This window comes from Eimeria mitis, genomic scaffold (assembly GCF_000499745.2).
Source record: "Eimeria mitis Houghton genomic scaffold, Emh_scaff50, whole genome shotgun sequence".
In the NCBI taxonomy this organism is placed as follows: domain Eukaryota; phylum Apicomplexa; class Conoidasida; order Eucoccidiorida; family Eimeriidae; genus Eimeria; species Eimeria mitis.
The window spans coordinates 1-10,426 of record NW_013573300.1 but is presented as its reverse complement, the minus strand read 5'-3'; the positions used below and the strand labels follow the sequence as shown (position 1 = coordinate 10,426).

The 10,426-nt window shown below is 52.4% G+C and overlaps 1 protein-coding gene across 1 annotated transcript; it reads right to left on the bottom strand.

Annotated features, from left to right (window-relative positions):
- Window positions 1-463: 463 nt before the first annotated feature.
- Window positions 464-5,365, bottom strand: EMH_0049460 (ankyrin repeat-containing protein, putative; the record flags this gene model as incomplete). Its single annotated transcript, XM_013500087.1, has 9 exons — window positions 464-911; window positions 1,065-1,204; window positions 1,354-1,679; window positions 1,807-1,984; window positions 2,114-2,229; window positions 2,371-2,458; window positions 2,908-3,105; window positions 3,286-3,474; window positions 3,689-5,365. 9 exons carry the CDS (start codon window positions 5,363-5,365, stop codon window positions 464-466), a joined length of 3,360 nt encoding a protein of 1,119 aa, XP_013355541.1.
- Window positions 5,366-10,426: the final 5,061 nt, after the last annotated feature.

Sequence of the window (10,426 nt, the reverse complement as noted above, 5' to 3'; positions counted from 1 at the left end):
CAAGACGAGGGCTTTGAGGATTGTGGGCGGCATGCGATATGCCCTAACCCAGCTGACATTTCTCATGGCCCAACAGGCACCACAGTTAACATCGCACACTACAAAGCACGTAGCAGGGCATCCTCCAATCAATCAGTCACACATCCCTCCTTACAAAGAACCCAGATGAACTTCCTCTAGCTTAGTGAACGACGTCCCACAACTACGTGCTGCCACGGCGCGGTTCTCTCAAACAACACGAATCGCAGTCACCTGCGCCTTGGACCGCGCCAGGAAGCGCCTGACATAATGACAATCTCGTTCTCTACAGTGGCGCGTTACAATGCGCACCCCTTCATGATGAACGCGATTCCACGACGGCCCCACGGTGACGCGTGGACGATCGACTGTCTTCAAAATACCTGCACGGTTGTTCCCCGTGCAACACAAATACACGAGCCTTTCTACGCTGAGCGGCGACAGGTCATTTCGCCTTGGCCGCTCGAAAGAGGGACATTGGCAGCTTCGCAACTTGCAGAACTGTCTTGGGCTCAATCTTAAGTTTCTTCCCAGTGCGCTTCCTGCTGCTGCTCGACGGACTCGCGGCGGCACCCCGGCTATGGCCCGCTGTCGACGCGCCTTGAACCTCGCCATCACTCCGCGAGACTCTCGGGTCAGCCCCGTCAAGCCCATTCTGCTTGCCTCTGCTACTGCTGCGGCTAACGCTCTTCTTCCGGAAAAACCGAGCGCCCTCACCCCCGCTCCCAGAGTCAGACTCCACGTGGGAACTGCTACCTCCTTCATCCCGCAGCGCACTCAGCATCGACTGCAGCATACCACTTGAAGATGCATGGCGTCGCGACGTGTCACGGCTTCGGTACAGACGCAGGAATCGACGCAAAACGCGTTTGTCACTGCCAGGTGTCAGCAGCCTGCACAACAAGGAACAAGCGCCATCAGGTGAGAGTGGATGTGTGGTGGAGTTCTGCCCAATATACTGAAAGCGAGGGAGCGCATTTACAAGCAAACCGCCCCGTGGTAGCCATTACTTCCTTCGGCATAATTGAGCGGCCACCCATACCTACCGCTCATTCGCAATGGCTAGTGCTGTGTTCCCAGCTTCGTCTTGTGTCATTACGTCCGCCCCCATTTCCATCAACGTTGCAGCCACAGAATACTGGCCGAAAAATAGCGCAGCAAGTAATGCAGTGCGTCCTTGCGAATCCTGCACCGTCAACAAGCTCGCATGCAGATCAACTGATGGCTCACGTAACAAAAGTTTTCGAGCCAGATTTTCAATATATATCATTTCTCCCTTGGGGACACAAAAACCTGTCCTGTTGGGCATGACATATCCGTGAAGCGCATGCTAACCTTTGCTTCCAGATCGATGGACTTGGCTTTTTTCAAGATAGTTTTCGCAATCTTGTCGTTCCTCAACCGAATACAAACGAGCAAAGGGGTTTCCCCCTCAGTTTTTTCCGCTTTGTTGCAATCAAGGACTTGAGTCTGTGTTGCGAGGATCCATTTCCCTTCACACGCCCTTTCCCCTTGGGCGTTTTCCACTACCTGTAAATGCGGCTGCTGCTGGAGACTGTTAGGGTGTACCTTCACTCTGTACGGTTCCTGCGTATGATCCAAGAAATAATTGACCATGTCTTCGTGGTTCTCCATGCATGCTACAATCAGCGGGGTCATTCCTGAGATACAAACGGTCAGTACATGGTGGGTTCAAGCATTTATTATTTTCGACGCCAGCATCAGTGGCAATGTTACCCGTGCAATGTCTAGTAAACACAGCTTTGGAGTAAACTCGGTAAGCGTCACCTTCAAAGTTGGCCTTGTTAACATCTGCTCCGTGGTCAATCAACCGCTCAACACAACTCCCAAGGCCTTCCTCTGTGGCAGCCAATAGGGCCGTCTGACCGCCCTCACCCCGAGCATCCACGTTGCACCCACTGGCGAGCAGCAACTCCAGCACATGAACACGCCCTTGTTTTGCTGCCTGTGAATACGCGCAACAGAAGCGGAGAACTAGACAAACAATCGACTCAAGCAGCGCTCAAGCTGTCGTTCCGTCGAATTAAACACATCCTAGGGAACCCCCCGTATCATGCAAAGAATCATGTCTAACCTGTAGCAATGGCTTGGACCACAGTGGATGCGTGCGGTTCATGAGGTCTGGGTATTTGTCAATCAATAATCCGATGCTGTCAACGTCATTCTTCGCCACAGCGCAACTCAGTACGTCTGCAATCACGAGGAAAAAACACGAAAGTGGTAACTACACAAGCTGCGTGATCAACAATCCACGGAAGTACGTTCCGAGAAATGTCCGCCTGGTTTTCTGCCTATCTAAGCACAGTTGTTCGTTGGTCACCATCAGCTCACCGGTTAACACCCATCTCTTGCCTTTCTCTGCGCCTGCACCAGCTTCTAAGAAGAGAGGTAGCCACTTCGAGTTCAACTGATACGCCATCTGAAACGCATCGACAACACCCGGTAGAAGAGTTTATACAAAACAACTTCGGAAGAGGCAGCCTGCCACAGAAGTGGAGTTTCGCCCCACTTTGCCTGGGAAGGAGGGCGGCTCACCAATGTAGGGGTATACGAATTGTGCCCCCGCGAGTTCGGATCCCCTCCAGCCTTCAAGATAATACTAATGATCTCTGGCGAATTGACCTCACAGGCTACACACAGAGCACTCTTGTACGTGCGTACTCCTGGGCACTTAACATCCAGAGCCGCACCTCGAGCGAGAAGCCGCTGCGCCAGAATAAAATAAGTAACACACTGAATCACATGTGCAACTTCCAAGAAGACAAGCGCCGACCCATCTATGGAAACAATGAGTTCCCCCGCGGGCTGTTGTACATCGAAGTAAGTGGACAGTGTCGGAGACGCCCGAATACAGAAAAATATGCTCACCTTGACTATCTCTGCGTCATTGCGCCGTATTGCTGTTTGCAGGGGAAAGTGAGCGCAGCGAAGGTCATGGGGATTCGGCGATACGCCAAGGTCAAGAAGGGCCTCCACAAGATCTAATCGGGAAGCTTCACAGGCCCGCAATAGTGGCGACTTTCCCAAATAGTCACAAACGTCGATTTGCGCTCCCCGTTTGATCAGCTGCATCCAGAGGAACAAAAAGGCGTAGGTAAAAATACTGCAGAAGCGGCCACGGGTGTAATGTATTCCGGGACAACAGGGCATACAGATGCATACAGGTGTTTGCAGACTGGGAACGCATATAACATGTTCACCGGTGACCAACTCCTCCACTTCAGGCCATCTACACCAACAACGTACCACTTTCAAAGTCTCCTGATCCTGCGTCTGTATAGCAATCGATACAGGAAGCGTAAGCACATTAACACCGCCATCTTCTGACGTGTCGACAACAAACGGTGCATTGACCAGCAGCTCGCTGCCACGCTTCGCTTGGAGTGTTAGCAGTGAGCTGCCCCGATAGGGAGCCGAGGCACACAATTCCGTGAACTGTAAAGAAAATAGAAACACAACAGACCAGGGGACGCAAATCACGCAGTCATAAGAGCGTGTATGACACTACACAGCCACACGCTTGACGAATCTAGAGTATATGTGTGCGCTGCGCAATGTCCTTGCTGCCGCGCGTGCGTGCAGTTTCCGGATTTGCTAGCTCCAACTGTCTGCCACTGCCGCTGGCGTGTTACGTCATGGTGCTTCTCACCTCCTTCTGCACAACCTTTGTCAGCGACGAGATCTGATCATGCAAACCAAGCTTCACTGCATGACAGAAAGAGCGGTAGTGTGTCTCCATGCCAACCTTTGAAAGGAGGCACTTGGATGCAAGAGAGCCCACGATTTCGAGCGATGCCACGACAGGGTGCTTCTCCTCCTCCTCAGCAGCTGCGAGGCTTTCAGCTGCAGCAAAGCCCGCTGCATCCGCAGCTGCTGTTGTGTGTTCAATGGCGGTTTGACACGCAACTGCGGCACCCTCCCCCGCTGCCACTGCCGCAGCAAGTGACTCTAGTTGCTGCTGCAAGCGCAGCACGAGCTCCCTCTGTGCCCGCACAGCGCACTGCTCAGGATCCTCTGGCTGATCCTGCGGAGCTTCGCCGTCAACTTGAATCGGTTCCAGTTGCAGCTGATTTTCCAATGCTCTTTCTTTCTCGTCCAGCAGCGCTTGCTGCTGTTGCAGCCTCTCCGCCACTGCAGCATGCTGCTCTTTCAGAGACCTTGCTTGCTCCATATGCTGAATGTGTTCTTTCTCCTGTTGATGTAACAGCCGGCGCAGTTGCTTCTCTTCCTGAAGCTTCCTCTCGTAGTCCTTCCTGTGTCGCTTATTAACTGCCGTTGCATTCCCCACGAGGCAATCTGCTAAAACAGTGGCTGCGTCCAGCCTCATGTTAGTAAACGACGCGTCGAAGTGCAGCAAACTCGGCCAATTGTCCGCTGAAAAGTCTGTGGCTACGTTTGTGAAGGTCAACTCATTGCTCCTTGCGCACCGGAGCGACAGCCGTTCTAAGTAAGGGAGATGTGTTGTCAGCAGGGCTGCCAAACCTTTGTTGGTTACTTCATAGCAAAAATCGAGGCAGAGGCTCTTAAGCACTCCGCCGATGATGTTGTCTTCCTTTCGACCGTGTAGCACATCCATCAAACGAGCTACAGATGCATCTTTCAGGAGGGAGCATCCGCTAAAGTCCAGAGAAAGCCCCGCAGCCCGTACCTCTGGGTGCACAGCTTTGCAAGCCAGCGGTACTACCTGCTCCATCAAGATGCGTGCGTCAACCCCTCGAAACATACCAAAAGACAACACGCCATCCGCAGGACGGTATTTGTGCTTGCAGAGCAGCCGACATGTCTGTCGTAACAGCAAAATACCCTCCGCATCGAGCAACTTTTCCACGTGTGGCAAATACAAACGCCACCTTTCATTCTGTCCCGCTGGCACCGCACGCGAAGCCGCCCCGGCAGCCGCCGCCAAAGCAGCGCTCCCCTGCTGCTGCTGCTGCTGCTGCTGCTGCTGCTGCCTCAAGTGCTGAGCTGCAGCCGCAGCAGCCTGTTGTTGCTGCAATTGCTGCTGCTGCAACGCTGCAACCTGCTGCTGTGCCGCCGCAGCAGCTGCTGCTGCCGCCCTCGACGCCGGCACCTGCTGCACCGTAACAGTTCCCAGCGTCGCTGGATGCACTAAATCATCAAGAATTTCTGGCTGACCGATTGCTGCCGTGATGCGCGCCATCTCTGCTTCGTCAACCTCATTGATGGTGATACCGCTTAGAGCTCCCCCATCAGCAGCAAGGCCAGGTAGTTGTCCAACCTTAGCCACATCCACCTCTATTGGCCCTTCCCCCAGATTGAGGCTATCCTGCATCTCTGGATGTAGCGACTCGTTTTCTTGAGCCATCTTGCGACGAAAGAGAGCCAAGATATTGAGTTCTCCAGCGAGTGAAAATAGCCAGTGGTGCTGGCTGCTGCAAAGAGATGTCGCACCAGGAAAGGGGATGGATGGGAGTGAAAAAAAAAAGAGAAAGCAACAGCGTTTGAAGCTAGGTGCTCGTCGGGCTGAAATATCCCGGTCGCTGCTGACCAGCACGTACGAGCACACGTTTAGTTCAGCCGATGGTCGTGCTGTGTCCGTGTCCTAAAGGGCCAACTGATCAACAGCAACGAAAAATAAAGAAATCGAAGTAAAATTATCTATATGGATATGAAGACAGACAGGCTTTCCACAAGGAAGAAGCCAACGAAATGAAGGGAGCTGTGTACAAGTTAAACCACTAGACGGCCCGACAACCGGCAGAAAGTCACTTCCCGTACGCGCTCCCCGCTAAATCCGTAGTGATCAGACGACCTCCTCTGCCTTCTGCCGTAGACTATCGGGTGTAAAGCAAAAGCACTTCCAGGCGAACCAATTCCGCTGGGGATTTGGCGCTACACGGTTCCGCCAACCATTTTTCGCAGAGCCAGGAGAGGCTCCGCAGTCTCCCTCTCAACGTTTTTTCACCGCTGACGCCCCACTGTTACAAGCAGCGGATTCCTAAAGAACAGCACCACGGGGTTCTCCCTGGGGGCCAGGTGCACGGCCGCTGGCCATCTTCCGCCGGAAGTAGAGAAAGCAGCCAGCTTAGGTTAGGAAGTTGGCGAAACAGGCTAGCACCGCTCTCGCCACCGGGTTGAGCGTCCTTCAGATAGAGCAAGAAGAAAATCCAACGCCTTCACGGTCCTGTCCAACAGGAGCTTAGCGGTTAGTGCTCAAAATGCACACGCCCAAGGGGACGTAAGGGAGGTAGTGGAAAGGATGGCCTCACAGGTGGAGAGCACAAACCCAATCGACTAGTGTATTTGAACCCTTCTTCAATATGATGTTCGCTCTCGCTGATGCTTCAGCTACACCCCCCGTCAGCCGTATCGGCGTGCGCGTTGCTCCCGCAGAGAGGGGAGGCCGCACCGGCCGAGTGAAGCTGCTGTTCTTCCTCCCGGATGACTGAAAATCAACGGCGAAACTGCTGTTGCTTCTGCTGCCTCTGCAGCAAACGGAGAGGGCGCCCCGCCGTCCAAGCGACGCAGCCCACCGGGCAGCAACCGCCAGCAGGACTAGACGTCCCCGCAACCGCTTTGATTCGACCTCTCACTTTACAGCAACAAGTACAATCTCGATTGTAATGGGAAGCTCATGAAAAGAACAGAACAGAAGCCCCGGGGCTCCAGAATGGTAAAACGGCCACGGAGCAGCCGCTACAGCTGCAGCTGTTAGGAAACGACACGGAAGGCCCCGCATAGGAAGCCTACCTTTGCTTCTATAGAGAGCCAAACGACTTCTCACCCAAAGGCGTAGAATGCCGGACTCTGCCAATTTCGTTGGAGTCTCAGACGCCAAGGCTGCAGTTGCTGCTGCACCGCTGCTCGCTGCGGCTGGGGCGGCCAGCGGCAAGTTTGCTGCAGCTGTCGCTGTACAAAATGCGATGCTTCGAAGGCCGTTTTTGTGTGCTAATTCAGGTAAAAAAACGTTTGCACGGGCAACTGTTTTGTCTTTCGGATTCTTTCGATTTTACACTTCGCACTGCTTGGCCGTAAGGTGCTGTGACTGTCCGCCTAAGAGAAGCGTTACCCTGCGTTGAATTACGGTTTCTGTACGAGTAATTGATATCAGTTCGTGAGTGTCTAGATGCGTCGGTCATAAAAGCATCCTCGGTTATGGGGTCTACACCTTCTTCAAATGGAAGGCAGCAAGGACTGCTCCTGAGTGCAGCCACGGCTTGGTGGCAGCTGCCCAGTGAGAATTCCCCCATAGCAAATTCTTGGCCCAAATGCTGAGTTTCTGGCCTATGAATCTTCTCTAGTTCTTATGGGTGACTTAGTTTGATTAGCTCCTCTACCCGCTTGACTATGCGCCGGGCCGGCGTAGATCTTCGTTCGTTAGGCTGCCAGTTTGCACTATTTATCAGTATAGGGCTTTTTGCACGTATCTGGAGTGACTTCATAGGATACTCATTCTTCAAGTATATTCAGGGGACCACCGCTGAGTGCTTGTTGCGGGTCGTTGCCCGCAAGGGGCGGTGGAAGTAAAACAGGTTTTCAATGTTGGACTGCACAGTCCTGCAGTAGACAGTCTCGCTGGCTGCAGCCGTTCATGTTAAGTTAGCCCTTCCCGAGCCTTTTACTTGATGGCAACTTTGCGGGGCTCTCCGGAAGTGGAACTGGCCCTGACGGCGTTCGTGAGCTAGCGTAATTTCTTGTTTCCTCCGGCTGCATGCTTTTTCACCCTCTCGAACGCTAGGCAGCGAAGCTGACGTCGCCTCGACTAGTGAACTACGGGAATAACGAGATGCAAGCTCCATCAGCATGAGCTGTGTTGCCGAGAGCAGATGCGCAACACCGCCCTCACGGTTGGAGGGGCGCGCTTTAGCCCTCTTGGAGTCAGTTTAAAAACGTTTACTAACTCCATTGGTTGAAGCAAGCATTCTCTATATAGGGTCGCCGTAAATAACTGTTTTCCGTTGCGTGTGCTGGCTGTACACTGCAGTAGACCCTTCGGCTGCAGCCATACAGCGAAGAAGGCCAGAGCTATGGCTACGAGTAGCAACGTTGGTTCCTTTACTTCATTCTCAAAACGTAGCAGCTGATGATTCCATTCAGAAGTGCCTGCTCCTTTTGGTAGCGCGAAATCTAGCACGTTTCAGGAACAGAACGCCATGGCCAGGGCACTCAACAGTATTGGACTCTATTCAGACTCACAAACGTTATCCTGATTCCACTTAGCTAACTCGTGCTGCTTGCGCTCGATCTTTTTCTATAAAGCATTTCAACGCTTTTTAAATGAATTGGGCCAAGCCAAGCTGCTACGTGCTTCCAACCAGCTACTCCCAACGTTGTTTTATCCATTTACACATCCTATTTCATTCCTCCGAGCGCGACCCCCTTACTGTCGACAGCAAAGCCCCGTAGTTGAACCGTATTGAATTTGCTTTGAAAATAAAAAGTACATAATTCTTGGTTTCTTAGGGTTACTTAGCGAGGCACAGGTCGCGGACTCTCCAGCCTCGGCATTATGCAACCGATATGTTTCCCTGCCGCCGATTGCAGACCAACACGCTTACCATATCAGAGGCCATCGGCTGAGCGGAATCCTAGCTACGAAAGCCATTTTGCGTCTAAAAGCACTTGCCTCGCTCAAATAGTTGAACTGTGTTTTCCTTTAGGCCGACCAACCCTAAGGTGTCCAAATATGGCTCGGCTAACGAGTAACGGGACCGCTGGAAAGGTGTTCTGTGGTGTAGTCTGGTGAACTGTAAGATGACCATGTAGCAGTGGCTTTGTGATTTTGCATTGCCCCCGTGTGGCGCTGCCTGCCCATGAGGAGTCCCAACTGGAAAATTCAGAATGCGCAGGCCTCCTGTATCCAGCACGCCCAGTAGCCTATACGTACATATTCAAGACACCTCAGTCACCTAGCTTGATAGATTTCAGACAACTGCAATATACCGGATTAAGCTGGTAAAAGTTAGGGTTCTCGCTATACTTGGTAGCGCTGCATGGTTGTGACAAGCAACTGCCACTGCTTGAGCGCCACGTCAGGCTCCGTTTTCTGAAACTGCCTTTGCCTGTGAAAACTCCCGTTTTCCTTTCGTATTGCGTTCTTCTTACTCCTTTGATACTTCCGCGGATGCCACCGCCTATGGTGTGGAGCCACCACCTGTTGTTGTTCAGCTTAGCGAGTTCAGCTCAACAACAACAGGCGGCGGCTCCACACCATAGGCGGCGGCATCCTGTGGTACCAGACAAAGCCCGTAGCCCGCAAACTATACGTTCCAGCTTCGTTTAGCACAGACAGTTTCTGCCAAACGCCAGATCATGCTTTGGGGGGCAATGGTGGGGTCACAACAACAGTGGAGCGAGTTGCCTGGTCCTTTTGGCGCCACCTGCTGCCCGACTCCGCCAAGGAATATGTCCTCATTTGCCCGAATTTTCCTTACCAAAAGCTGCGAAACATCTTCAAACCAGGACTCTTGCAAAGATATCAGATTATTGAAAGAATGTGAACCGATACCTCGATTTCATAGTGAGTTTACCACTGGTCAGAGGATGCGATAACATCTACGTTCAGCAAGTACGCCCAGCTCATCAGCTGCCCAGGCTCTGTTACAGCAGAGGGGGGGGCACAAATTTTCATGACTATGCTTTTGGGAGCAGAACAATTACAGAGAGGAACCCAAAATTCGTTAGCGCCTTTTCCAGCGAGACTTCATTTAGGAGCTTACCATATCTCCATGACAACGGCGAACCAACCTGAAGCAGAATATCAATGTGCGCGCATGAACTGCACTGTATTCCCGTATTTACAACTCTGTTCACTAAATCATTCATCAGCAGTAGCTTGGTTCCGAAGCACTACTGCCTGCACCAACGTTGGATCTGGCTGCTGGAAGCCAGCCCCGTAACTCCGCATTCGCGGACTTCCATGCACAACTTGCAGCAGCACGGGTGTGTATGAAGAAAGCATAAGAATGGCAAGCAAGAAACTACGACAAACGCCGTTCATCTGTAGCGACAAAACCAGCCAAGTTGGTTGTAGTGGGTTCGCATGCATTCCGAAGCGCGCAAGCTGCGATCAGCCAAAAAAGTGCTCTGGGTAGAATCATTTACTACCCGTTGTCGAGTTAATAGGACGTTGGCCTACATCGATGAGTTACCCTGGCCGCGGAGATGCAACCATGCTGTTAATACGAGTCAACTAAAACACTTTAAAGTGTCGCGTAAACTCCCGGGCACTCCGAGCACAGAGCAGCAGCAACGTCTTGCCTAAGCGGAATACAGGAGGACAATGAGACCCTGAACACACGTATTACAACCGGCAGAAGCAAAACCAAACAAGAATGTTGGGTGAAATTGCCAGGGGTGTAACATGAGTTAGCGCAGAGTTAGCTGAGGAGCCTATCGACAGCTTTGGCATGCTGCGCGTAAGCGT